Source organism: Centrocercus urophasianus, unplaced genomic scaffold (assembly GCF_019232065.1).
Source record: "Centrocercus urophasianus isolate 14NV4802_14NV808 unplaced genomic scaffold, USGS_Curo_1.0 seq_17, whole genome shotgun sequence".
Taxonomy (NCBI): Eukaryota; Metazoa; Chordata; class Aves; order Galliformes; family Phasianidae; genus Centrocercus; species Centrocercus urophasianus.
This window is the reverse complement of record NW_024884722.1, coordinates 13073199-13100303: the sequence shown is the minus strand read 5'-3', so window position 1 is coordinate 13100303 and position 27105 is coordinate 13073199. Positions and strand designations below refer to the sequence as shown.

The 27105-nt window shown below is 59.6% G+C and overlaps 7 protein-coding genes across 7 annotated transcripts; 2 read left to right on the top strand and 5 right to left on the bottom strand.

Moving 5' to 3' along the window:
• Positions 1-664: 664 nt before the first annotated feature.
• On the bottom strand, positions 665-5791 carry ZFYVE27 (zinc finger FYVE-type containing 27). Its single transcript, XM_042818141.1, has 11 exons — positions 5529-5791; positions 5391-5461; positions 5122-5308; positions 4906-5001; positions 4615-4727; positions 3799-3929; positions 3388-3459; positions 2861-3005; positions 2546-2592; positions 1650-1731; positions 665-1437 (listed from the first exon to the last, which is right to left on the bottom strand). The coding sequence occupies exons 1-11, from the start codon at positions 5756-5758 to the stop codon at positions 1373-1375; spliced, it is 1239 nt and encodes a 412-aa protein (XP_042674075.1). The 5' UTR covers positions 5759-5791; the 3' UTR covers positions 665-1372.
• A 1845-nt stretch (positions 5792-7636) lies between these two features.
• MARVELD1 (MARVEL domain containing 1) lies at positions 7637-9797 on the bottom strand. Its single transcript, XM_042818438.1, has one exon. It carries the CDS (start codon positions 9795-9797, stop codon positions 9267-9269), a length of 531 nt encoding a protein of 176 aa, XP_042674372.1. The 3' UTR covers positions 7637-9266.
• An 856-nt stretch (positions 9798-10653) lies between these two features.
• Positions 10654-11171, top strand: AVPI1 (arginine vasopressin induced 1). The gene is made up of 2 exons (XM_042818437.1): positions 10654-10937; positions 11010-11171. Exons 1-2 carry the CDS (start codon positions 10654-10656, stop codon positions 11077-11079), a joined length of 354 nt encoding a protein of 117 aa, XP_042674371.1. The 3' UTR covers positions 11080-11171.
• Positions 11172-11289: 118 nt separating this feature from the next.
• PI4K2A (phosphatidylinositol 4-kinase type 2 alpha) lies at positions 11290-18140 on the bottom strand. The gene is made up of 9 exons (XM_042818431.1): positions 17745-18140; positions 15169-15369; positions 14857-14988; positions 14621-14774; positions 14003-14064; positions 13726-13825; positions 13355-13488; positions 13014-13073; positions 11290-12895 (listed from the first exon to the last, which is right to left on the bottom strand). The coding sequence occupies exons 1-9, from the start codon at positions 18138-18140 to the stop codon at positions 12734-12736; spliced, it is 1401 nt and encodes a 466-aa protein (XP_042674365.1). The 3' UTR covers positions 11290-12733.
• A 484-nt stretch (positions 18141-18624) lies between these two features.
• Positions 18625-21123, top strand: MORN4 (MORN repeat containing 4). The gene is made up of 5 exons (XM_042818436.1): positions 18625-18706; positions 19048-19145; positions 19306-19420; positions 19532-19641; positions 19870-21123. The coding sequence occupies exons 2-5, from the start codon at positions 19079-19081 to the stop codon at positions 20016-20018; spliced, it is 441 nt and encodes a 146-aa protein (XP_042674370.1). The 5' UTR covers positions 18625-18706; positions 19048-19078; the 3' UTR covers positions 20019-21123.
• Positions 21124-21213: 90 nt separating this feature from the next.
• Positions 21214-23697, bottom strand: HOGA1 (4-hydroxy-2-oxoglutarate aldolase 1). The gene is made up of 7 exons (XM_042818432.1): positions 23469-23697; positions 23029-23157; positions 22828-22955; positions 22587-22721; positions 22328-22424; positions 22073-22206; positions 21214-21743 (listed from the first exon to the last, which is right to left on the bottom strand). Exons 1-7 carry the CDS (start codon positions 23674-23676, stop codon positions 21594-21596), a joined length of 981 nt encoding a protein of 326 aa, XP_042674366.1. The 5' UTR covers positions 23677-23697; the 3' UTR covers positions 21214-21593.
• A 741-nt stretch (positions 23698-24438) lies between these two features.
• Positions 24439-26549, bottom strand: ANKRD2 (ankyrin repeat domain 2). The gene is given in 10 exon segments (XM_042818433.1): positions 24439-24625; positions 24695-24793; positions 24875-24973; positions 25097-25162; positions 25164-25196; positions 25371-25469; positions 25552-25659; positions 25772-25933; positions 26010-26123; positions 26369-26549. Coding segments are annotated over 10 exon segments (1005 nt in total). The 5' UTR covers positions 26489-26549; the 3' UTR covers positions 24439-24520.
• Between the last annotated feature and the right edge of the window lie 556 nt (positions 26550-27105).

Below are 27105 nucleotides of genomic sequence, written 5' to 3'. Positions count from 1 at the left end.
CCTGCCCCTCTGCACACTGCCTCCCCCACTACAGCGCCTTTGGAGCACACCCAGCACAATGTGGGTATGCCCATCACTGCAGAGTTCAGCTTTCCCCAAAATCTCCCAAGGGCAGAGCTCACTCAAGAGGCGGGTCCAGGGGCCCACAGCCATGAGGTCTCAGATTTGTGGGGAGCACTGAGACCTGTCCCCCCATCCAGATCATGCCTAGAGCAGTGGGTGACCCAGCCTGAGGGCTCCAGCTTTCCCCCCCACCACCAGCCCTCCCCCCAGAACTGCAGCTGGCTGGCAGGAGGCCCAGCCACAGGCACTCCCAGCTGCATGGCAGCCAGGGTCGCATTCCTGGGATAGCTGGGAGCTTTGCTGTTCAGCAGGGAAAGGTCACCCTTGTGTGCGTGGGCAGCTGCCAGGACCACCACCTCCGTAGGGCAGGGAGTGAGCCCAGCTGAACCTCATCCCTGGCCCAGCACGATCAGGCCCTGGCCCAGAGCAGCTCCACACAGCCCTGGGTACAGGGCAAACGAGACCACTGTGTATCACAATGAAAACCACAGTAAGCGAGGGAACCAGGTGGCAGACATGGCCACATATGAGACAGAGGAACCAAGGCCACAGAGGCAGCAGGTGATAGAACAGTATTTGCTAGGGGAAGACGAGAGCCAGCTGTGGGCAGGAGGTTTATTGGCCATTCTCTATATATTAATCTGTAGTAGAAAGCAGCAGTCACTAAGTACAGAGCAGCACCAACTCATGCCTCTTCTCTTGCTGCAGACCAATCACACAGCCCAGCCCAAACCATCTGCCTCCCATGCTACAGCTGAATATGGGGGATAAGGGGGAAACTAAACATGAACACAGTGGAATCATGGAGTGATGAGCAGGATTTCAGCTGAGCCAAGACCAAGGATTACATCTCCTGGGAAGAGCTCTGACTTGATCCCAAAAACAGTCTCCCCACACAGCGCTCATCAGGGAGGTTGGGAGAAGGCCCTGAGGCTGCTCTGCATCTCCCAGGAGGTGGAGGTAGGAGCAGAAATAGGAAGGATGGCTCCTCCATCACAGAGCCAGGCCCTAGGTGAGCTCAGGGCAGAGTGCAGTCAGTGTCTCCCAAGCAGCTGCCAGGGCAACCGCAGCAGTGGGGCACAGCTGTGGGCAGTGCTCTGCTGTAGGAAACAGCTAGTGCTGCCCCCTGCATGGTGAGGAGCCTGGGTCTGCCTTCAGGTCAGCACTGGCAGGGGGAGCAGCGAGTGCTTGTGTCCTCTGGCAGGGTGGTATCACGCTGGGAACCAAGCAGCCTAGGATCCCCTGAGAAAGGGCAGAGCTCCCATTGTCCTTGGGCATGAGGCAACACAGCCCCTGTATGCTGTTTCGGTCATTTGATGAGCATCTGGTTGCACTGAGCACACACGAACACAGTCTCTCTCTGAGCTTCCGGGGCTGGAAAGGAAAGTAGGTGTCAGATGTCTCCCTTTCCACTGCATCACCCACCAAGGACCAGGTATTTTAGCCACAACCTACTGAAAACCCATCAGGGCTCTGTTCTGAGCCAGACAGCACCCACCCCCAACCACCAGGGCTGGGGTAAAGCCCTGCAGCACACAGCACAGGTGGGAGGAGGAAGGTTCTGCTCTTCTCCCCCTTCCACTCACCCGTGGCTCCCATCACAGCTTTGGGAACTTTGAAGGAGCAACACCTGGAGCAGAAGCTGTTCCCACAGTTACTGCAGCTCCGCTATGGAAAGAAGTGAAGGTGAGACATTAAGAGAACTGGCAGCTGCTGGGTCTGCTCCAGCAAACTCCAGTACCGAGGCATTGCTGGCAGTACTCCCTGCTGAAAGGGAGAGTGGGTGCAAGCCCGAGTGACAAGAGATGCCATCCACCAGTGACACCAGGACTAAACACTGGATCTACAGTGCTCTAATATCACAGGAAAGCACTGAAGCCAAAGGCTGCAGGAGGTTGATGGACTGCCATTTCCTATGCTTTCATTCTGGAGGGATGCAAGCTCCAGAGAATCCAAGACATGCAGACTAACTCAAGAGGAAATGGGAGGGGGCCACATGTCTGGGGATCAGTGGGCAGCAGGAGGACTGCAACGCACATCTGGAAAAGGCAAGAGATGCACTCTTTCCAGAACTACATGATAAGTGTTATGCAAAGGCGCTCAGACTACAGGGATGGCTTTGCTCCTCTAGTCACACACCCTATGGTGGCTTTGAATCTTCTTCCCACTTCCTCAGGAGCCCAAAGACCAACCCAATCTCTGCTTCCCAGGAAAGTGCTCAGGTAACAAGAATGGGTCAAACTAGGGCACAGAAGCAGCACATTGAGGTTTGGACTGAGGCAGCTTCCAAAGAAGCAAAAGGCACAAAGGCTCCTGCCACCACTTAGGTATGTGACAACACCCAGCACTTAGCTGGGTGACCCACTGTTGGGTCATGACTGAGAACAGCCATCCTAGCAACAAGAAAAGCCAGAACAAGCCAGACACAACGCAAAACTTCTGCCCTAGTGTGGCTAGTGAGCTGGAGAAACTGAAGACTCACCCTCTTCTTCAGCACAGAAAAGGTGGCTCCACAGCCTGTACAGCTCCCTGGAAGAGACAGAGCAAAGGTCAGGCAGGGCCCTGCTACCTGGTATCCTGAGACACAAGAGCACCCACATCTGTTGTAAAGACCCTCCCAACCCTGCTGCCCCCAGGAGGGCTACAAACACCCTCTCCATTGGGGAAGTCACTCAGGTGCCTGCCCTAGCAGGTAACATGTCACTCTGTCCTCTCCCACGTTCAGTGGTCACCAACAGGAGCAGCACAGACCCCACACTGCTGAGGTTCCCCAGGCAGCTCCGGCTCTCAGTCTCACCAAAATTGTTGCTGGGGTAGCGCTTGCGCAGGCGCTCAGTCAGACGTGACACCTTGCTGCGGATCACATCGTTTTTGCTCATAAAACCGTTGTCTGGGAGGCTGAGGTCAAAGTCTGCTGAACACTGAGAACCCTCATCATCCTCCTGTAAGGAGCAAAGCCAGATAAACAGAGAGCAGTGGGGAGGGGAGGGGGGGCGTAGGTCAGCCTGCCCCAGAACAGGCATGAAAACAGAAGGCTTCACCTGTCAGCGTCACAAGCTACTGCCAAAACAGACAAAGGCTACCAGCTCCAGCTGGGAAGAGATGCCCTCTTGCACACCTCAGCACAGCAGTACTCACCATGACCAGCAGCTGGTTCTCCTTCTCCCGCAGCATGGGACAGAGAGGAGAGGCAGTGGAGATGGAGTCAAACTGCAGAGGTGCCCAGCCCCACTCCTGCCCTCCCCAAGCATTCATTTTGCCCCATCACAGCAGTCCTCTGCCCCAATTGCCTGGCCTGCAGGCACAACCCCACCAGGCTCAAACCTCAATAGCATCCTTGAACTCTTCATCAGGCTCTGCCTCCTCTGCCTCCTCCACACTGCCAGGGGTAAGATCCTGCAAGAGATTCAGAGCTAGTCCTGTCCTATTTCATCTCCCTTGAAAGTAGTGGTCACACTTTCAAGGCAGCTCTAGAATGAAACATCAGCTCACTGGCAGACCCGTAAAGTGAGCATCAAAAGGTAGGGTGAGCCCCTGCCTCCTCAGGGTAACTCCAAGCACATAGCAGGGTGGAGTGAATATCCCAGGAGAGCAAGGCAATTCAAGATGGGCTCCCAAGTCAGGCACACAAGCTTCCAGCAAAGCTACTTTGTGTGCAGGTGGACAGAAGCAAAACCAGACAAGAGCTGAAGCTGAAGCTCCCACTCCACATCTCCGAGCCCTGCCACCACTCACCTCTGTGCTGGTGGGTGTGGGGGTCCGGTCTGGTGGGGCATCAGTTGGTAGGGGCTTGACAGGCTCTGGAGTGCTCTCGAGGGGTTTGGTGCCCAAACTCTGCTCAACCGAGGCCTTGAGCTCCTTTATCACTGGTAAGGGGGGAACACAGCTGGATCAGCGTTGCCAGTCCCCTTCCTCCAGGCCCTCCACAAACGTGGCTGCAAGAACCAACCTCCAGCACTCAAAATAGGTCAGCAGCTCCCTTGAACATCCTCTGTCCAGTGCCTTGAGCCCTCTGGCTCACACACAGACATTAGGGAAGCTACTGAGCTGGGGACAGAAAGGAATTCCCCACCTGCCCCAGTTCAGACCAGGCAACAGCAGGAATTCAGACACAGTTCAGTCAGACAAATGTTATGCAGCTCACTTTCCATCCAATAGGGCACTGCAGGCTGGTGTTACATATTTGCCACATGCACTGAGAGTATTTCAAGTCGTGCAGAGTCAGGCCAGGGTAGGGAGGTGATGCTCACATTCAGGCTGCATTGCCAGGTCCCAGTACATCACAGTACAAGGAAAAAGCACCCACAACAGGAGCTGTGCGAGATGAGAATCCCACCTCTCAGATCCAAGCCCCAGGACCCCACCACCCATCCTGCACTGCTGGGTACCGACCCCAGAACATTAAGTGCTCTCCTAAGTCCATGTCCCATGGCAGACACATGAAAGTGTGCTCACAGGAGGTCACTGACAAAAGATGGGCACAGAGTTCACAGCTTCAAGAGCCTTTGCACAACCCATCCCATAGAGGCCCTCTTCAGATAGAGCCCTTACCTTTGTAGAACTGGCTGTTGCCCAGGAAGAGAGTGCTGTTGAGGATGGCCATGACCCAGCAGAGTGGCAGCAGGTAAAGGATGCAGACAGAGCCCAGCAGCACTCCATAAAATCTGGGAAAGAGCAACAGGTCAAGATAAATCAGTTTCTCCCACAGCGTAAAATTCATTGTCCCTCTCCTTGTCCTTTGTCTGCTCTCTGCAAGCACCAAACACACCAAGAGTAGCTCTACTGGCCTGGTCTCTCTCCCTGCTAAGGCAAGCACAGGGCACCCAATGCAGTCCTACTCACTGGGAAGAGACAGTAGGGTTCTCCCAGTACAGCACTCGGTACACCGCCTCACAGCTGTAACACAGCCCGCTCAGGAACCCCTCCAGCTGGATCAGGCTGAAACAAGACCACACAGTCAAGAAATGGCCCCATGAACACACACGCTGGTTTGCTCCGCTCACACCACATGACTCAGAGAAGGTGATTCTGCAGAACAGGAGGGTGCCGGACACTCACAAGCACTTGACCTGGGCGAGAGCCTCCTGGCGCGAGAGCTGTACTTTGCGCAGGTCCTCACGGCGCACGCTGTGGTACTTCCTGCGCAGCAGCTCCCGCTCCGAGGGCCGGACGCGGCACGTCTCCTGCAGGTAGCCCAGCAGGGCCGGCAGCAGGACGAGCAGGGCCAGCACTGAGTACCAGGCGGCTGGGAGGAGTAGCACAGCATCAGCTGGCAGGGCAGCGGGCCGGAGCCCAGCACCGCCGCACACACACGCACACGCACGCACCTTGGTCGAGGGTGAGAAGGAGGAAGTTGAGGCCGAGGCAGACGAGCAGAGAGCACAAGGGCCGCTGCCACCTGTGGGGACAGAACACGGTGAGGTGCGGGAGCCGCGGCTCCAACCCCAGTCCCGGCCCGCACCTACCGGAGGAGGGAGCGCACACCGTCAGCCGCATCCCGCAGCGGCTCCAGGTACAGCTCCAGCCGCCGGTAGCTCCGCACCAGGTCCAGCAGATCGAAGGCGGCCGCGACCTTGGGAGGCGACGGCGGCTCCGACGAAGCCTCACCGGCCCCCGTTGCCGTTGCAGCCCCTACAGTTGCCGCCGCTGCCACCTCAGGGCCGCCGGCCGCCCCGTCCCGTTCTGCCGCCTGCATACCGGGCCTCCGAGGACCCGCACCGCACCCCACTTCCAGGAAGCGGCCAGGTGCGCCGTGACGTCACCCGGCGGCGCGGCACGCAGCCAATAGGAAGAGCCGGGGTGGGAGGGGAGGACGGAAGCCCCACCCAAGTGCTGGCAAAAGGGCGGAAGTGGCGGCGGCCCGGTAGTGGTCGTAAAGGTCTGTGCTGGGCCTGGCTGGTGGAGCGCAGTGCGGGGCTGTGCGCTGAGCTGCGTCTGATTCGACTCTGGCCCCGCGCCGAGGCCGAGCTCAGCTCGGAGGGCGCTGGAAGAGGCCGGGTTCATCTCTCACTCCCAGCCTTGGCTGCGTGGAGCCATGCTGCGGAGCAGCACGTGTTCCTGCTTCCATTTCACTTGTGTCACCAGGCAGAGAGCCGTGTCTGATGCTGGGCCTCAAAGCACCCAGCCCTGGGAGGTGTCAGGTCCCCTCCCAAGTCCTGGCAGTGTCCAGCCTAGGAAGGGACCTTTTCAGCCCAGGAGAAACAAAGCCTGTAGGAATGCAGCTCTGTGTGGTTCTCATTGTGTTCTCCTGCCTGCAGGAGGAGCCCACATCCATATCCTTACCTCTAAACTGTAGAGGTATGGATTTGAAGACTGGACTGTTCTGTGGACTGGGGATCGGTTGTATGATTGCAGCTGGGGAATTGTTGCTAGTGCCTCTATGTCCAGGGAGAGACTGGTGACGTGGGGCTCCCCAGGGTTCCATCTTGGGACTGGTATGCTTTAGCATCTTTATCAGTGACACAGACAGTGGGATTTAATGTAACCTCAGCAAGTTTGCTGATGACACTAAGATGCATGGTGCAGCTGATACAACAGAAGAAGAAGGGATACTATCCAGAAAAGTCTGGACAGGCTTGTTCCCCCAGGAACCTAATGAGGTTCAAAAAGGCTGGGTGTGAAGGGTTGTGATTGGGTCACAGCAATCCCAGATATGTATACAGACTGGAAGAAGAACTCCTTGAGAGCAGTCCTGCTGAAAACGACTGGGGGGTCTGGACAAATGAAAAGCTGGACATGAGTCAGCAGTGTGCACTTGCAGCCTGGAAGGCCAACAGTATCCTGGGCAGCAACAACAGAGGGGTGACAGCAGGGGGAGGGAAGAGATTGTCCCTCTCTGATCTGCCCTCATGAGGCCCCATCTGGGGTAATGTTTCCAGGCCTGGGAACCTCAACACAAGAAAGATGTGGAGCTGTTGAAGTTGGTCCAAAGGAGGGCCATGAAGATTATCAGAAGGCTGGAGCACCTCTCCTATGGGAACAGGTGGAAGGAGCTGGGCTTGTTCAGCCTGGAGAAGGAAAGGCTTCTAGGAGACTGCATTGCAGCATTCTGGTACTTAAAAGAAATTTATAATCAAGAGGGAGACAGACATTTTTTACATTCTGATAGCGACAGGACAAGGAGGAATGATTTTAAACTAAAAGGGGAAGTTTAGGTTAGACGTTAAGAGAGACAGGCACAAGTTGCCCGAGAAGCTGTGGGTGCCACATCCCTGGGGTCTTTCATGGCCAGCCATCCAGCTGGTGGCAGAGGAGTGGAATTGGGTGGGCTTTAAGGTCCCTTCCAATCCAATCATTCTGTGATTCTATGATGCACAAGCACCAAGTTCTGCCCCATCCCTGGAGCGAGTGGCAGGGCTGGGGCAGTCCATCCCCAGGGGCAGGGGCTTGAGCCCCTCTTCCAGAGACCAGTGGCTCAGCGCCAGGAGTCCACCCATAGCTGCAGAATACACTGAGCCTCTGCAACCACTGCTTCAGGAGGGGTAACCCCAAGGCTGCAGAGCCGAGGGTAAGCTTGGTTCATCTCCTGTTCCCTGCGGGTCCCAATCCTGCTACAAAACCCCAGACACCAAGCGAGCGTCAGTGTTGCTTTATTTGGAATGTGAATCCAAAGGCACCAGAGAAGGGGCTGCAGTGGGACGGCGGCAGGTACAACAGGCAGTGTGGGGTTGTGGGGCAAGGCACTTTTGGCAGCACTAGTCTCACTGCGTGCAGGCAGCCTGGGCCTCAGGGCTGCACCAGAGCAGGCAGGGGCCAGCAGTGTCTGGGACCAGCCTTGACACAGAGTAGGGATAGCACATCGTGCCAGGGGGTGGCCCAGGGGCTGGCAGAGTGCAGGAGCACACAGGTATCTGCTGAGACAACCCTTGGTGATGGAAGCCGTGATCTAGTGCCAAACCAGTCCCTTCATGCCATTGCTGCTGCTACCCCCACAGAAAGGCACCAGGTGACAGATGTGGGGGCCACAGTCCTCCAAACTGAGCCTACACAGGGGCTGGGGCAGTCCTTTTCTGTTCTGAAAGCAATGGGAGAATGTGTCCTCAAGCAGGATGAGGATAGCTGGTGGCCAAGGCAGCTCGGCATGGTGCTCCTCCAACATTTCCCAGTCTCTGGCTGCCCAATGCTTCCACTGACCCCTCACAGCCTCAGCCACCTGTGGGGTTGGTCCATGCCTCACTACCAGAGCCCCCCTCTTGCAGACAGTCTATGTCCTACAAGGGCACTGCTGCAATCACCCTTCCATTATCAGTCTGCGGGCAGCACAGTGATGGAGATGGAGATATGTAGTCGCACAACAAAGAGAGTTTTCTAGGATGACAATCCAAGTGCTGTGGAGCCAGGCAGGGTGAGCTGTGCCTGTTCTAGCTGGAGTGGACAGGCCTCGGGTAGGCTTAGGGGTCTCTGTGGTGGGATGGGAGCCCCGCTCCTAGTGCAGAACCAGCCAGACGATGCGGCAGCAGCACCGAGTTCCAGGCTGGGATGACAAAAACACCTTTCTCACCCCAGGGCAGCACAAACCCCAAGGCTGGAGGAATTTGTTGCCCCGCCTTGACCACAGAGGCAGCTTGCAGCCCCCTCCCTGCCACAAGCTCCAACGGTAGTGGGGGCTTTGCTGGGTTCAACTCCAAAGTGGGTTGGGGCATTTGGCACTGGGGCAACAGCTGGCAAGGCTTTGCCCAGGGTGGGTAAGGGCTGTGCCCACAGGGTTCCGGGAAGACACCGGACATGGAGGAGGGGCCCCAGCTGGGGAAGCTGAGAGTACAGCAGAGCCTCCATTAGGCAATGCGGAGGCCGCAAGGCTGCCAGCAGGGTAAGGGCTGGGCCCAGCTTTACTCCACTCCTCCAGCACAGCATTCATCTCCCCAGGGACAGAGATGGCACCCACCTGAGCACACCCAAGGCAGGAGTCAGGCAGGGCCCCTCGGGGCTCCCAGAAGTTGTGGTCCACTTGGGCGCTCCCTGCTTGGGTCCTTCGATTTGCTTATGTCCGTCTGTCATTCTGTGCAGGGTGCAAAGGAGCTGGTGCAGCAATCGGTGCCCACTGTCCTGGCAGAAGGTCTCCATCCATCTGTCCATCCATCCGTGCAGGGGGCAGTGGAGGAAGCGCAGTGCAGCAGCCGGGAGGGGACAGAGCAGCGGGGTCACCACGTCCTAAAGCAGGGCCGCGGTCCGTCCATGTGCAGGAAGCAGGGCAGCCAAGGAGCTCAGACGATGTCACGTTGGTCCCGGCAGCGCCGTGCCAGGCAGTAGAGCCCGGAGAAGAGGTACAGGCAGGCAGCCACGGCTCCGCAGACAGCAGCTCCCAGATAGGCTCCGTAGAGACAGCGTTGGCTGTAGCCCGGCAGATTGCAGTAGCTCTTTTGCCCAGCTTTGTGGCCCATGATGCCAGCGGCGGCCGTGCACAGCCCGACACCCAGCACTAGGTCGTGCACCAGGTTGGCCAGCAGCCAGCGGGAGCCCAGCCAGGGCACGAGCTCCCAGCGCCCCAGCGCGCTCAGCCCGAAGAGGCCCAGCGTGAGCAGCCAGACGAGGACGGCGGCGAAGAGGGCGAAGTGGGCCGCTCCTTCGTACCAGTGGGCCGCCACGGTGAGCCAGAAGGCGGCGCCCACCGCCAGCTGCCCCAGGCGGAGCAGCCCCAGCGGGCTCCGCAGGAAGGCGCGGTGCAGCCCGAGCGAACCGCGGGGCGGTGGTCCCGGGGGCGGAGGCGGCACGGCCGGGGGAGCCGTGCGGGCCATGGCGGGGCGCTGCGTGCTGCGGGGCGGGAGGGACTCGGTGCCCCGGCAGCACTTACTGAGGGCGGCTGGCCGCTGCCCAACATCTGGCGTCGAGCGGTCCTCCCCGTGCGGGGCCTCTCTCCTCCCCCGCCCCGCCTCCCGCCGGCCCACTGCGCGCGCGGGGCCCCGCGGCCGCCCCCCGCCGCCGCCTCCTCTCCCAGCCGCCGCCGCCGACTGCCGCGTCGCGGGGCCAGGGAGCTCGGCGGGACGTCACGGCGGAGAACGAAGGAGCGCGCCGTCGGGGAGCGCGCGCCGGGGTTCCCTCGTGACGTCACGCGGGGTTTCCCTTCGGGGTGACGCGCGCTGGCCACGCCCGGGGGCGGAGCCGCGCCCAGCCGTCCCTCCCCGCCTTATTGACGTCACTGGCGCCACGTGGCCCACCATTTCGAAAGGCGGTGCGGCCACGCCCCCTCCCGACGGCGATTGGTCCGTACGGAGAAAAGTGGGCGCGGATTGGCGGCGCCGCGCAGGGCGGGGCGGATCCGAAGAGTGAATGGACGGGGCGCGGAGCGCGGGGCGGCTGCGGGACCTCGGGTCGGCGGCGCGGAGCGGCCCCGGGCGCGGCGGCGGGAGCGCGGCAAATACGCGGTGGCCGCCCCCAGGTCAGTGCGCGGGGCTGGCGGACGGGAGGCGGCGGCGGAAAGCGGGTCGCGGCGGGGACGGCGCACCGGACACTGGCGGGCGCCGACCTGAGCCGGGCCCTCCCGCATTCCTGGGCGCGCCGCTGGCGGCCCGCCTGCGCCGCTGCGGCCCTGTCCCGGGCGGGCTGAACCGGACCCGACGCGGCCCCACGCCGTCCCTCCGCAGCGGCCGGGCCATGGGAACGCCGGCCTCGGTAGCGAGCGATCCCCCGGGACGAGCGGCGCCCGCCACCCGCGGCCGCAAGCGGGCCTCGGCCAACATTTTCCAGGGCGTGGGGCTGCCGGAGCTGCGCAGCCTGTTCCAGAGCGGCGGGGCCGAGAGGCCCGAGGAGCGCGCTCGCCTCGTCTGGCGCTACGCAGGGCAGCGCCGCATGGCACGGGCGCTGCGACAGCTCAGGCGGCGGAAAGCGGCACGGCGCGGCGGTGAGACGACGGCTTTACGGCGCTTCGGCCGCCTCCGGTAGGTGCGGACCGGGTCGGCAAGGGGACCGCTGCCGGGACGCGCCCTACTCACGGCCGCCTGTTTCTGCAGGATCACCGATAAGGAGCCCGAGGGAGATTGCAGGGACGGGGCGGCCTCGGCGCCCCTGCAGCATCACTGAGTGCGCAGCAGGCCCGCCGCACAGACCGGGCACACCGAGGACACTAAGTGTACAGGACATGAGTGTACTGGTTAATAAAAGGTGGACCCGCAGTGGCTGGGTGAGGCTCCGTGGCTGTGACAGCAGTCCCAGTTGCTGCAATGGACTCAGCACCAGCTGAACAGCCCCAACCCTCCTCTAGAATTCTGTTGAGACATTAAGGAGGCCAGGTGAACTGCAGCTCTGTTTTTCAGACAGTTGCATGGTTTAAATACATTACATACATTTCTACAGTGCATTAGAACAGTACATTTGGGGTCAGTCAGAGATGTAGCCAGGTCTGGGAGCTGAGGTCTCACTTCTACACCCCTGTGCTTTCAGCACCCTCAGGACAGCCACTGCAGAGCCCCTTGTGCAAGTAGGAGATGAGTGAGCTGTCCTCCCCTCACAGCCCCAAGCAGCACAGTCCCAGCTTTCACTTCCCTCCCAACCCCCAGGGCCGGGCAAACAAGACAATGAGACCCAACCCCAGCTTTCCCCCCACAGGGAAAGTCACAGCTCAAGGCAAGCAGATGCAGGCAGCAGCCCTGGTACCGTTTTATACAAGACAGCTCAGCAGCTTTGGGGGAGAGGGAGCACTAACTGCCTCACCCACTCACATCACGCCCACAAGGTTAGCAGCACTGGGGCAGCCAGGAGCTTGCACCAGCCCTCATGTGCTTCCAGTACACCAGTTCTCACATGACTCCCACCAGCAGGAAGAGCTCCTCCCACCATTCCCTGTCCCCAGCAGCCCCCTTTCCCATAAGGACCCCAGACACACACGCAAAGCTGGAGCTGTGCTGGCTGGCCCAATGCTGGCTGCACAGCAGCCAGAAACCTTACTGAGCACAGGGGCAAAAGCCAAGCAAGAGCAGCTGCAGTGACCTGCAGGATGGATGGACCATAGGAATGGAGGGCCAGAGGCCACTTGTACCTCCAACCCTCTCTACAGCACCTCCGAGAGCCACCTCCTCCAAACCAGGAAAAGGCAGCACCTCTTCCTTTAGTGTCAAACTGCATTCAAGCCTGCCCTAGGGAGCAGGCAAGAGTAGAGTTCTCCTTACATTCCCTCCTCAAGCCCCCAGCCAGAGAACAGCCGTTCATTATGGTCCCCACTGCACCAGCAGGCAGCAGGAACTCCCCCTGAGGAAAGCAGCTTGCACAGGGTTGGGGCAGAAGAGAGAAAGTGAGGAGGAGTACAGCATGCCTTTGGGGAAGCGGAAGGCAGAACCACCACCCTCCAGCCCTTCCCAGCCCTGGGGCCAGCAGCGGGGAAGAGGAAGGCTGGCAGCTGGTGCAAAGAGCTGGACGGATCCTGGCCTGGGGAGCCTGGTCAGGTGTGCTCAGAACCGCATGCAGGCCGAGGAAGGGAGGCACAGGCAGGGTCCCAACTGCTTCCCATGCCTCCTGCTGAGCTCTTTCCTCGGCAGGGCTGTACGCACACCACAGAGCTCCAAGGGAGCTGGAGAGGGACAATGCCCAACCCACCTGGCTTCCTCCACTCCAGCTGCAGGCTCCTCCAGCCACAACCTGCTCACTTTACCCAGAGCATCAAATCCCAGCCGCTGGAGCAGCTCAGCTCCTCTCGCAGTGCCAGTCCAAGACAGCCAAGGCCTGCCTGCAGCTCCCACAGCTACCACCAGGTGAAGAAAGGCTTCCGGCTCTGGAAGCTCTGCGTGTAGGACTCGCTGGCAGTGCGCTGGTGGGAACGAGCCGTTTCTACAATCACAGGTGGCATCTGAACCAGGTGCAGGGGGCTCTTCCCATCTTTCAGTGCCTGCGTCAGGTTCAGTATCTGTACAACACAGAGCAAAGCTTCAGCTATCCCAGTGGAGGAAGAGAGCTGGCATCCCAGCACTGTTCCCCGACAGCCAGACAAAACAAGGCTCTGTCACCTCATTCATTTGCCTTACCTGGCCTCTCATGACAGCAATCTGCTTGTGAAACTGTCCCCTGTCAAAGCCAGGGTCCTTCTGCAAGAGAGAGCAAACAATGCATTGGTATCTACTCTCTGACCCACGCTATTCAAGAGATGCTTGTTTTCCAAGCAAGCCTCTCTCCTCTTGTCCCACGAGATTCCCGCTTCTCCCCAAACTGTATCTTTAGCTCCTGGTAGAGGAATAGCCCTTCTATGTTTCAGCTCAGAAACACCACGAGTAGCCCATCTTTCTATCCACATAGCTTTGACAAAGAAGCCCCAAGACCACCCTGTTTTTCTTCTTCCCAAGCCACCCTCAGCCCCACCCTAGTTCACCTTGAAGAGCTCATACAGATCTTCCTCCAGATCTTTGACAAAGTTGGGGTCTGAGATCTTGGGAAGAATTAGGTCTTTGATCTCTTGTGAAAAGGGGATTTTGGCCTGTGGTAGCCACGCCCAGTAGAAGGGATCTGCAGGAGGAAGCATGAAATATTAGAGCTAGGGAAGGGAAAGATGCCACATGGCCTTGGGTGCAGCATACACTTCCTACAGCCACTGAGGCAGAGCTGTCCACGCAGCTAGAAGGTTTTTGCAGAGGGGCAGCCCTAGCTACTGCCTCTTCTAGCCCTCCAGGAACACGCCCCAGGACAGACAGCACAGAGCTGCTCAGCACTGCAGAGTACCTCAACACAGCGTAAGGGACTCACATGCTCTCCAGGAGTCCGGATGCTTCAAAGGAAAGGCCAAACCATTATCTATAGCAGCAAGCTTGATGATGGGCTCTTTCACAACCACCCAGTCACTGTCCTGGAAGGAAGTGGAGCACCAGTCACAAGGGAGCCTTCCTCAACAGAAGCAGTCTGTTTGCCACTCCCAGCAAACAAGATCAGGCTCAAAAACCCAAGACAACTGGGAAATCCCAGCCTGCCAGCCAGCTTGTAGAAGCAGACAAACCCATGAAGCCCCTGCCCACGAGCTGCTCACCCGTACGCCTGCGCTGTCCAGGGGACAGTCATATTTGATGAGCCAGTTGTCGTTGCCCCGATCTGCAAGGAAAGAAAAACAGCTGTATCAGCATGAGGGCCTGTGCTGGGTAGGATTATTCCTCTGACATAGTAGCAATTCAAGTTACACACACTTCAAGGCCTCAGCTCTACCCCAGAGCCCTCAAGCTTGCTGCAGGCCTAGGAAGTCATATAAATTCCCACATATCTAGGTCTGGAAACTAAAGAGATCCACGTAGCCCCAGCTCTCAAGAGAGAAGTCAGCCTGCAAGCTTTGGAGTCCAACCTAAACACATTTCAAGCTGGAACAGACTTGGAAACCCAGCCTGAGATAGGATGCTGTGGCACAACCAGAAGCTGGATCTCTCAGCATTCCTGGATCTTTGCACCCGGCAAACATTCACCATTGCAACTGGATGGATCCCAGGCTAGTTCCCAGTCCCCAGGTCAGTACTGACAGCAGCTACACTCCACCCAGAGACAGTGTCATCTGTCAACCACGCATTGTTGATCGGAGTTTTGGGTTCCAGGAAGAGAAGCCAAATCTCTGCCTGCTCTCTACCTGGCGAAATACAAAGGAGCAGGCAGCCAGCCCTACCTGTGTTCCTGATGATGTAGTCCAGCACCACCAGCCGCTCAAACTGCAGCAGAAGCTGCCGGTTGGTGTTCTCAGGGAGTGGCTCAGCCTCAAAGCGCCGCAGCCAGTAGTCAGCGTCCTTGTAACCTTCCACAAATAGCTGGAAGGAGCCCACCTGAGGCAAGGAGAGACTGTGTTATGGAGGACCACAGAGGACAGAGGAGCAGCGACAGGCGCGCGGGGCCTGACAGCCCTACCTTGGGAGGCAGGCCAATGCGGTTGAAGCGCTGACCCACTTTCGGGACCTTCTCCAGGGCTAGCCTCTTTCCTCGGGACTTCACTCTGTCAATGGCACTGTAGTTAAAGGTCTCACTGGCCAGATAAACCACCTGGGGTATAGGAGTACAGAAGTCAGCAAGTGCATCTGTCAGCAGTCACAGTTCTTTGTTTTATCAGTAGGGCATAGATCTCCCACAGCTCTGCTCTGTACAAGGATCCCCATGGCACGGGCAGGAGCATGTGGAAGCCTCCTCAGCACTCCTCACCCTCAGGTGACTGTGCCTCCTCACCTTTGTGCGGGGAACAATGTTGAGTTCCAGTTTCTGGTCCACCAGGCTGGCACCTGCCTCTGATAGGTAGCCCTGGTTCAGAACAAGGCAGTCTCTCCCAAAGCAGCACGGGCAGCACAACTTCTGCAGCCACTTGGTCCACTTGGGGTTCAGATGCCCATACGGCTCCTCATTCTTGGGTTTGAAGACACCAATAATTTTCTGTGAGCAAGAGGAAAGCTGATACTCAGTGCTTGGCAGAGCCAGGGCACTCACCCCTGAGCCAGCCTGTGGCTCTGCCATAACAGCACAGTCTCAACCAAGTTCACCCTCCCACAGCACCCAACTCTGCTGTCTTTCCCTGCTTGCTTTCTGCCAATGACCACCCCCAGATTGGGAAGGAGTCTGGGGACAGCTGTTGCCACTCACTGCAAGGTCCAGAGCAAGTGAAGACAAAATGACACCCTCAAGATTCTCCTCTGCCAAGAGATCTGCAACCTGAGTTATGGTAGGCACTCTTCTCTCATCCTAGGTTTTCTTCAGGCACCTCCCTCTCTGGTCCCTGCACAACTCCTGTATCCCAAGACCTTCGTACTCATTCACAACTTTACATGTACCATAGGAGAGTGCTGATGACACTGTCCCTGGTAAATATTCTAGCCTTATCCTATCGACCTTTGGATGGTGGGGGGAGAGCTACTGCTTGTGGCTACTCATTTCCTCCATGCGAAAGAGCAGAAGGGGATAAAGATTCCTATCTTGACTCCAAAATTCATCAATTGGACCTGATCCCAAATGGACCGGAGAAAATGGGGCCTAAACAGCAAGGAAGGCTGAAGGACTTCAGAGGAAACTAAAACTCTGTGTTGTGAGGCCTGAAGAGCGATGTTGGGGGGGAGGGGAGATGTGCTTAAGGACCATTTACTAGGATCCACACTGTCTGCTTTGTCAAACCACACAGCTGAGACAAAGGCTCAGGGCAGGAGTGAGGCCAACTGCCCTGGTCCAAGCAGCGCAGGGCTTTGTGCAGCAGGCTTCAGGCTCACAACCCCACTCCAGGATGACTCAGCAGACTGACTGAGAAGAGACAGAGCCAGCACAGCCTGAGCGGGTGGCATTTCCCAAAGCCAAGCTTCTGCCACAGGATGAGAGCACAATACACATCCCAGTACACCAGCAGGGAAAACTCAGCACAATCCCACTGTGAATCAGGAGCCAGGAGCCAGACCAGGGAGCAAAACTTTTTCGACCAGGAAGAGGAATGTTTGAGGGAATGGAAGCACTTCAGGCATCTCTAGGTCACAAAGAAACCCCCTCCTCTGAGCTGGCAAAGGCCAAGTAAACAGGCAGGAGGGCAATCCCCTCACCAGCCCCATAAGAAGCACAGAAAACATGCCAACTTGTTCTTGGATTTGAGCCTGCTGAAGGCTTGCTGGGAGCTCTGGCAGCGAGGAGCAGGCTGCTGTGTGGAGCAAACACAGCAGAGCAATGCCTGGCAGGGCAAGGACAGCCCTGGATCAAGAGATCAGAGCCTGGCAGCACAGCCTGCCCTCTCAGTGCTGTGCCTTGGGAGCAGCACTGGCAGCAACTTATTCCAAGAAGTATGCTGTGGAGAAGACAGATCTGCCTGGTGCCAGGCCAGCACAAAGACACAGCCACCGCCCCCAAGGATCAGGGGAAGCACACTGAATTAAGTGCTGCCTGGAACAACTCGAGCTTCCAGCAGCCCATAGGGAAACTAGAGTTTCCCCTGGTGTCTTCACCCTGTGCCTCCAACCTGCTTACTGAAGCACTGCATCTCCTTAGCAGCAAAGAGGCTTTAGTGATCTTGAGCAGTGAGTCACAGGAACCACAGATGCACCCTATTCACCCATGGCAGAGCAATCCAAGGAACCTGCCAGGTGACACAGCCAGCAAAACATGGAATTCAACTCCATGAATGCATCCCTCACCGAGCTCTGGCCTCCCTTCCATACAACCAGGTCACCTCTGGTCTTCAGTCCCTGCTAGCAACACCAAGGCTCACATTAGGCAACAGAAGGAAGCAGAAGTGAGAACAAACTGCAACAGAAAGAAGTTTGTATTGCCCTGTATCCAGTCAGCTCAACCAGGACCTGCCTGTAAGAGCTTGCTGTAGCCACGTGTCACCTGAGACAGAAAAACAGGCACAATATGGACAGGAAAGCCCAGTCCTGATTCTGAGGAAGGATCCTAGCATGCATTAGGCAAGATTCAGAGGAAGCAGCAAATGCTTGAGTAACCAAGCCAGCACCACAGGTCACACGATGAGCTACCTCGTGCTGCACTCACATCTGGGCAATGGCATGGGAATGCCACAGCCAAGCAGACCTCAGGGAACCAATTACACCTCGAGGCTCCAGTCTCACTGGCCAAACGCCGGCAGCCCAGCTGTCAACGTTCCCATCCTACGGCAGAAGTTTCACCACTTTTTGCACGCAACAGCCACGGGGAAAGAGGAAGCAGCTTTAACCGGGGAACAGACCACGCATTTCAAACGGAGGGATGCCCGACGGGCACAGCCCCGCACCGCCCGGCTCAGCGCCGCGAGCTCCCAGCCCGGAGAGGTGACGACTCACTCCTTGCGGGTCCTTGACGAAGTAGCTGCCGCTGGAGCCCTGCGAGATGCGCTCAGGGTAGATGCCGCGCTCGCTGGCCAGCTCGGCCCGCCGCACCACCTCGGCGAACTCGGGGTCCTCGGGGAAGTCGTTACGTTCCCGCTGCGCGGCCGCCGCCTGAGCCTGGGCCGCCGCCGCCGCGGCCGCTTGGGCCTGGGCCTGCGCCGCCGCCGCCGCCGGGCCCCGCGCCCCACGCTCCAGCAGCGGCTGCCGCTCGCGGTCGCGGCCACCAGGAGAAGGAGGCGGCGAGGGCTGCGGGGGGGCGACGGGCGGGAGAGTGCGCACGGCACCGCCCGGCAGCCCGTAGTCAGGGCCCTGCGCCCGCTCCGGCGACACCAGCGGGCTCGTCTCGTCCATCGCGCCCGCCGCCCGCCGCTTCCGGTCGCGTCACGTCGCGAGGCGGGCTGACGTCACCGCGCCGCCGCGCCCCATTGGCTGCTCCGCCCCGCCCGCCGGTTGCCGAGGGAACCGTGCCTGCCATCCATCCCACGGCCGTGCTTGGGGCCGGCCTGGGCGCTATTGCGGCCCTCGAGAGGAGCCGCACGAGGCCGGGCGAAGCAAAAGGCTTCCTCCTCCGCCGCCGTGGGGAAGGCCCGGTGCCCCGCACAAAGATGGCTGTTGAGGAAGAGACAGCACCGCCTCCGCCGCCGCCCTTCACAAAGATGGCGGCAGGGCGGGGTGCGGGCTTTGCCCCACACAAAGATGGCGACAGACGAGGGCACGGCAGCGGAGCTGACCAATGAGCAGGCGCGATGCTAGCAGTTTCCATGGAGACGGCCAACTGCAGGCGGGAATGGACGCTAGCGGTGTAGCGCCGCCCGACGGGGCGGGGTGCCGGCAGGGGAGGTGGCCGCGCCGCCACCGCCCCTTGGCGGGACCCCGGTGGGGAGCGGAGGAGCGGAACGCGACGAGCGCGGAGCTAGGTGAGCTCAGGGCCGGGGCCGTTCTGCTCGCTGCAGCAGCAGCCGGGGGATGCCCGTGCGGCTCCGCGTGGAGCTGGAGCCCCGCGAGCCCTCCAACCCCTACAAGGGTGCTGCCGGCGCAGCCCACTCGCGTTTCCCGGGCCCGCCACCCCCAGCAGCTCAGGTGGCTCCGCGCCCTACGGTGGGGCAGGCGGCAACCTGAGCCCGGCGGCTGCGGTTTCAGGGACAGGGCCGGGGGCCTGGGTCAGCGCTGCGCCCAGAGCCGTGCCTGAGGCTGCCCGCGCCTGTGGCTCTGTGCTGCTGCCCGCGCCCCGCCGCCAGCCCGGATCTCTGCTTCGCAGCTTTTTGCCCAGCGCACCCGAAGCTGCTGCCATGACCCTCACCAAAGGCTCCTTCACCTACTCCAGCGGGGAGGAGTACCGCGGCGAGTGGAAGGAAGGTGAGCAGGGATGGGGTGGGGTGGCGTGGCACGGCTGACTCCAGGCTTGTGTGGCCCAGCGGCTGAGCCGTCCCTCTGCCCTGAACATCCTCACCCGGAGCTGTGCTGGGCAGGCCCTGGCATTTCTCCATCCATCGCTGCCTGCTTTTGCCCTTGCTAGGACGCAGGCACGGTATCGGCCAGCTGACGTTTGCCGATGGCACCGCCTACGTGGGGCACTTTGAGAATGGGCTCTTCCATGGTTGTGGCGTGCTCAGCTTTGCCGACGGCTCCAGGTGAGCACAGCACCCTCTGTGCTCAGCGCAGCCCAGATGGTCTGGTGTGAGCACCTGCCATGTATGCTCTCAGACTTCCTGTCCCTTGATGCCCCTCTCTGTCTCACGCAGGTATGAGGGAGAGTTTGTGCAGGGTAAATTTAGTGGTGTTGGTGTCTTCACCCGCTATGACAACATGACCTTCGAGGGCGAGTTCAAAGGCGGTCGTGTGTATGGCTTTGGTGAGTGCCTGAAGATTCCTCTTGGCTTGGGGCATGCTGACACAGCAGCAGGATGGGCAGCCGGTGCTTTGTGCACAACAAAGCCTAGCACAGCCCCAGCTTAGCAAAGTCCTGCCCACCCTTGCCCCTGTTGTCTTCCCCTTTCGGTGTGTCCTGCTCCATCTGTCCATGCCTGGCCCCAGTGTCTGCTGCTCCTTACCCTGTGACTCCCATCCCTTCCCTCCCCAGGTCTCCTGACATTCCCTGATGGCTCCCATGGGGTTCCCCGCAACGAGGGCTTCTTCGAGAACAACAAGCTGCTGCGGCGGGAGAAGTGCCAGGCAGTGATCCAGAGGGCACAAACTGCCTCCAAGTCTGCTCACAACCTCACAGCGTGATGGCACCCTGGCACCTGCATCTCCCTCCCGCTGCAGTGGGACTCCCCCTGGTACTGGCTGGCCCAGGGCAGGGCCATGGCACTGCCACCCATTTCCTTGCCAGCTGCCCAACCTTGGCAGGACTGGGAGTCCTTCCACTGCATGGGGAAGACCTCCTTGCCAAACTGTGCTGGTGGGGCAAAGAGACCCCTGTGCCCTTCACCCAAGTGCCCCTGGGCGGCTCTGTGCTTACTGGGGCCACCGTGGTGCCTTCTCCCTCTGACTGCTGTCCTCCCCCCTCCACCAGGAGCCTCCACTCTAGCCCCAACCCCACCAAAGCAGCTGCCAGTGGGACTGAGGAATGGCATGGCTGGAACCAAGCAGAGGAGTAGGGGTTGGGGCTGGCTCCTGGCCCCATTGCCTAGGGTGCCTATGGCTGCAGGCAATGGGCAGCTGGCTGGACCATGTGCCTGCAGAGGGGTAGCTCTGGCCTGCTTCTCCAGCCCAGGTCCCCAGGCAATGTGGGCACCCCCATGGCCTGTGCCCTCAACACTGGGTCAGTGGCTGTGCCCACTGGGCAGGGTGACATGATTCCCCATGCTTTTGGGATCACAGAAAGAGCAATCAACCGTCTCTCTCATCACTGTGCCAACCCAGCCCATTTTGCTGCCTTGGGGACATCTTCACTGATGGGGACCAGGAGACACTTGGCCTGACCCATTCATGCTGTGTCCAGAAGGAGCTGGGTGAAGGCAGCAGTGATGATGAGAAAGAGCCAGGCTCAGACCAAACTGGGGCAAGGGACTGAGGCAAGGCAGCATGAGGTGCCAGTCTGGTGCAGGGGGACTGGGCTGGGCGGGCAGGGAAAAGGGCATGACAAGGGTGCAGACAGGGTGCAAGCAGCTCCCCATCTTGCTCCACACTTGTATCCCTCATCTCTCCCCATGTGTACCTGCCTTCTGCCCCCAGCATGGTCCAGCTTACCAGGGCACGGGGTCCTAGCATCCCTCTCAGCCCAACTGTGCCCTCCCTGAAGGTTTTGCCCACACCAGTCCTGTGCCTTGCTGTGTCCCTGCCTTGTGCTGCTGCCTGTATGGGCCTCAGCGGAGTAAACCATGTTGCCAAATGCCTGAGCTGTGTCCATCTTGCTGGGAAGCAGGAACCTGTGCCCCCAGGGTCAGGCAGAAGGCTGCTTGCACGGGCAAGAAAGCAGATGCAGAGGAGAGGCAGCAGGTTTATTTATAGTGCTCTGGAGGGTGGCTGGGTCAACATGGGGCATCCAAACCCCAAGGGATGGTGGGAATCTGTAGTACCTCAAGCAGGTACCCACATGGATGGGGGGCTCCTGCCTGAGCCCAGAGTGGGTTTTCCAGGGGTCTGGCATGGACAGTGCATGCCCAATCTGGGACACACTAACGTGTTGGGTTTTTCCTCCACAAGCCCTGTCCAGCAGGAAGGAGTGAGATGAGTGTTTTCCTCCTAGCCACATACCACTGTCTCCAACACATCCTCAGCTCCCAGTGGTCCCCAGTTTCCAGGCGCAGGAAGAAGCAGGGGCAGATGGTGCTGCCTGCACAGCAGGGATGGCTCAGGAGCTCACAACCACCCATTGATGCTGAAGGTGCCTCTCAGCTCCTCTACCTGGGCTGGGCTTAGTGGTGCCAGAGGTGCACGGCAGGGACCACCGTAGTAGCCAAACAAGTCCATGGCCTTCTTCAGCCCTGGGATCCCAAACCGGCGAGTGACCTGCAGGAGACAGTGCAGCAATGCACTGCATTCACTGGGACAGGGCTGGGTCCCACAAATGGAGAATCCCTGATGGACAGCAGGAGCCAACCTGCAGTGTTACAGGGCCCCTGGGAAGAAGCAGCTCTTCCTCTATCACTGCCTATAAATATCCTGCCAGCCTCATGCTCAGTCAGGCAGGTGTCCTACACCAGGCACGCACTGTTCCTGGCACAGAAGAGCTGGCATTTCCCACCTGCTTCTTCCAGCCTGGGCTCAGTTCCTGCAACTGTTCCATCTCCCCAGCCCACCTGTGCTTCCCAAAAACACCCAGGGTCCTGCCTACTCACCACTGCATTGGGCTCAATGAGTCGCTGCTGCAGCTCACGGGCTTCCTGCCAGCGGCCCTGGCGGCACAGGTGCTCCAGCTGGCACAGAGGAGCCCCCAGGACGTTGGCGAGGGCACAGATCCCCCCAGAAGCACCTGGGGACATGCAGGTACGTTGGCAGTGAGCTCAGCGTGCAGCACCCAACCTTTGCCCCTTGCCTCCCTGCAGTGCTCTCATGCCAGTAACTTGTGCCCCTGGTAAAGCAGCAGCACATACCTACGGCATAGCTCGCCAGAAGGAAGCCAGCTGACCCTGACAGCACCTGGAAATCCTCCTGCTGCGTCTTGTGGACAATCAGCCCTATGCGAGTGATCTGGGGAGAGACACATGCCAGGGGGTGGGCATCACCCTGTCCCCCCCCAGGGTCTGCAACCCAGGGGTCCTGTGGAACCTCTGGGGTTCAGGGAAGGGCTGTGACACTGCGAGTGGGGCCAGCCCTGGATTTCCCCTCCCAGGAAAACCGTGCCTTACTCACATCCCCACCACTGTCCTTGATGCCGATGATGTTGGGGTGCTGAGCCAGGGTGAGCACAGCCTCCAGTGGCAGCTCCAGACCGGTGTTGGCAGGCACACTGTAGAGCACCACGGGGACCGGCGATGCCTCGGCCACCTGTGGGCAGCAGAGTCAAGCTGAGGGCAGGGTGGGGATGCATGGGTTGTGTCCTCCATCCTGCTGTCCCAGCTGGGGCTGCCTGTGGGCACCGGGCACAGCTCACCTCAGTGTAATGCCGCACCAGCGCAGCGCTGCTCATGGCTCCCCGGTAGTAGCAGGGTGTCACGACCAGTGCAGCATCAGCCCCTGCCTCTGCCATGCTGCCCGTCAGCTCGATGGTGGCCCGCGTGGCTGCAGAGGTGGCAGCGAAGTGAGGGACACCTCATGGGAACACGGCCCCTTTGTTCCCCAAGCTCACACTCACATTCGCAGCCTGAGCCTGCCAGCAGCAGGCGGTCCCTGGGCAAAGCACGGCGTACACGACTCACCAGCTCCAGGCGCTCACGGGGTGCCAGCAGGGGGAACTCCCCGCTGGAGCCCAGCACCACTAGCCCTGAAATGCAAGCATGGGGAGGGCATCCTTGTTGTCAGCAGCTTTTTCCTGCGGACCGTCTCCTCCCACCGTACATCCTGGGCAGTCAGAGACATCCTATGCTGCAGTGAGACATCCTATTCACAGTGTGGGTGCAGTCATGAGTATAGGGGCAAAGGGTAGGTGTACGAGCTTGCAGCTCTGCATGGATGCTCAGAGGCCAGGAGCACCTCTCCTGTGGAGACAGGCTGCCCAGAGGGCCTCTGGGTTCCCCATCCCTGGAGGCGTTCAAGGACAGGCTGGATTGGGTCCTGGGTGGCAGCAGCACTTACCTCGGAAGGGGATGCTGGCATAGTGACGTAGGTTCCCCTCCAGCTGGCCATAGTCCACTTCCTGCGTGGGCGAGAAGGGGGTGGTGAGGGGTGGGAAGATGCCCCTGAGGTTGAGCTTGGGCTGTGGCCCCGGAGGAGTGCTGAGCCCCCGGCGCAGGGCTGCCAGGGCTGGCCGGAGTGGTGAGGCGAGGCGGGAGCTGAACGCCATGCTGCCTGTGTCCTGCAGTCAGCCTCTGTCACCTGCCTTGCCAAGAGGGGTTAATGTTTGACAGGGCACGTGAGGGAGCTGTGGCCCCACTGGGCGGGAGACAAGGGGTGAGTGCTCTCCTCTTCTGGGATCCTGAAGGAGTTCAACACTCCTCAGGATGAGCCCCAGCTACTTCATCTGTGTGTTCCCTTTGTTTTCACATTCAGAGCTGGTATGCAGCACTTGTAGGGCTAAGGAGGGGAATGGGCACTGCAGGGAGTTCCAGGGCTATAAGGAGGGTTCGTGTGCTCTAGGTGTTGTTGTAGGGTCTCCTGTAAAAAGGTGAGTGACAACATTTGTGGGCAGTGAGCACAGGACACGGTGCTCAGCAGAAGTGACACATCCTTCAGGGTGGCTGCTGTGTCCTCTCCAGGTGACTCAAGCAATGAAAGAGAAGCCACCACCCAGCCTGGACACTCTGGCTGCCTGGGAAGGGAATGGCTGCTGCTTCCCAGCTGACCCCAGTGCCAGCACAGCACAGCTCAGGGACATCCCTCATTGGAGTTTTTCTCCACAGGTGTGCCCAGGTGGGATTGCAAAGCACTGCACACAGTGCTGGGGTGTCTCACAACAAGGAGCCCTCCCACTAAACCACTCATGGTAGCCCCATGGTGTCACCACACCACTGTGTTAGGAGACAGAACACAATGACCCAGCTCCTGCTCCCATCAGCTCCCCTGGCACAGCCCCAGTGCACCCCACTGGAGCCAAACTCTCCTCTTTGCTGGTTTTATTGACACGGATGAGTTTCAGCAGGATCTTGTTCCTTGGAGCCAAGCCCAGTGCTGGTCCCTGCCCAATGCCATCATGCTGGGACCTCAGTCTCTTCTTGTGGCTGTTCCTTGGTCTCCAGTGCCTGGCGTGTGTCTACCTGCCACTGCTGCACCAGGTCCGTCGGAGTCTTACCAGCCTGTGAAAAGGGACAGAGGTTGAGATCAGGGTGGCAGACAATAGCATAAACACATTTCACGCCACTCACCAAGTTCCTGGCCATCATGTCAGCCCCATGCAGGATCAGCATTTTAATGATCTTGTAGCGGCTGAGCCGTGTGGCATCGTGCAGTGCTGTGTCACCTTCCTGCAAGAGATGCAGCCTGGCTCTGTGCACCGCATCCCCAAGAGGACACGGGGACAGCGAGCACCTGGATGTTGCACTCACCCTGTCTGGGGAGTTGATGTCCACCCCACAGTGGATGAGGTGCTCCACAATATCGAGGTGTCCAGTGCGGGTGGCCACATGGAGAGGGGTGCTGAGCAGCTGGGTGGGAGGAGCACACGCCAGAATGGATCAGAACCCTTTCCCCACTAACACAGCATATGGACAGCCCTGTTTCCATACGGCCTGCCCGTGCTCCTGATGTTTCCCCATGCCCAGCCTCACCTTGTCCTTCATGTTGAGGTCTGCCCCCCGATCCTGCAGCAGCTTCACGGCATCCAGGTTCCCCCCCCCGGCAGGCCCAGTGCACGGCGGTGCTGTCCAGCTGGGCACACAGAGCTGCGTCTCAGCAGCGCCACCACCCAGCCAATCCGCAGGCCGAGCTGGCACAGCTTGACTCATGGTCGCTACTGGGCTGGGGACAGCCCAGCTCTGCTTAGGGGCCCCCCACTCTATATTATGCCCAGTGGCTCAGGTGTAGGAAGGGACTCAGCCTCACCCGGTCCCTGAAGTCGACAGTGGCCCCACTGTCCAGCAGCTTCTGCAGGATGTCCATGTGTCCCTCCAGCGAGGAGCGGTGAAGGGCCGTACGGTGGAACTGGAGGGGCCGAGGTATGGTCTTGGTAGCTGGCTCTAATGCCCTGGCCCAGAGCAGCCTCATCCCAGGGGCACCGCACTACCTCATCACACGTGTCTGGGGGGCCACCATCCGCCAGAAACTTCTCAATGACGCGGATCTTGCCCTGCACGGCGGCTCGCAGGAAGTCCTCTGGCTCCACGGGACCCTCCTGGGGCAGGACGGGGCATGGCTGGGGCACGGGGACAGCAGGGGCTCTGTGCCCTGCTTCTCCAGGAGCGATCCCCAGCTGCTGCAGCCCCCTTCCCGCACCCTGCACATACAATCTCCTGGGGCTCTGGCGGTGGGGTGGGCTCTGGGGTGGCTGCCCGCTCCTCCCGGCGCTTGCGGCGCTGCTTGCGAAGCTCTATGAGCCGCTGAATGCTCCCCACATCAATGATCTCCCGCCGCAGGTCCACCGAGCTTCTCCGCACCCTCTCCTGGCCCTGTGGGGACATGCAGCACGTTGTTGGTCCCCAGCTGGGAGCCCTGCTGCATCCCACTCCCCTGTACAGCCCTCACCTTGATAGCCTCAATGCCGCGGTTCCGGGGGCCTTGGCGTTTCTCCTCCTCCAGCTCTGGTGTGCTCATCCGCTCCACGGCCAGTGGCTCGCGTGGGCCATCACCTTTCAGCCTCTGTGGAGACATGGGGGGGCTGCAGAGCTCTAGGAGGGCACCAAGCAGCCCAGCATCCAGCCCCGGGCACTGCTCGTGTCTTCAGGATGCCTGGCAGCCCCTGGGCTCTCACTTGCTCACCTGCTCTGCTCAATAGCCAGCTGTCAGAGTGTCTCCAGCTGGGAGTTCAATACCTGCAGTAGCCCTCAGCCTTCTGGCTGAATGTGCCATTATGCCAGGATCCCCAAGGATAGTCAAGAACCCACCTTCTCTTCCTCTTCTTCCTCCGCCAGCTTCTGGTCAATGAGCTCCTTTGCTTTTTCTACATCCAGCTCCGTGATCTGTTCCACCTCCAGCTCCTTGCCTTTTTCCCCGTCCAGTTCCATGTCTGCCTGGTGTTCAGCCCCACTGGGGTGCCCTCGCAAGATAGAGCCTCTTCTCCTCACTGCAGGCACAGAGTTCCTGGCCCCAGCAGCTCCACTGGCGGTGAGGCTTTATGCCTCCAGCCCCTCCGTCCCACTGCCTAAGGGCACCAACAGCTGTGCCTGCTCCACATGACTGGGGCAGCTTTGCCATGAGCTCACCCTGCTGCTTTCTGGTGCCTCTGGCTCATGTCCTGCATGCTCTTAAAATAACCTGTGCCCCCTCCCCACCTAGCTGCCTGGGACCCCTGTACTGGGCAGGGGACCTGGGGCATGCAGGGCTTGTAGAGCTGGTCCAAAGCCTAGATGGAGCAGTGCCAGGATATGTAGTAGCCCTGTAGTTCCTGAATACATGCCACCCACCCTGGGCAGTCAGGATGCTCACGATGGCTCCATGCTGCTTTGGAGGATGACCTCAGGTCCGGAGCATCCAGAACAGCCCCATGGCCACCTGGTCTCCTTACTGCATGCACACAGGCATCAGGGCCGGCAGACAGAGACTGCAGCTGTTCCCAGTGCCAGGAACATTGCTCAGCCACTCCAAGCTTTGCTTTCCCTATTTGTAAGATGAGGGCAGCGCA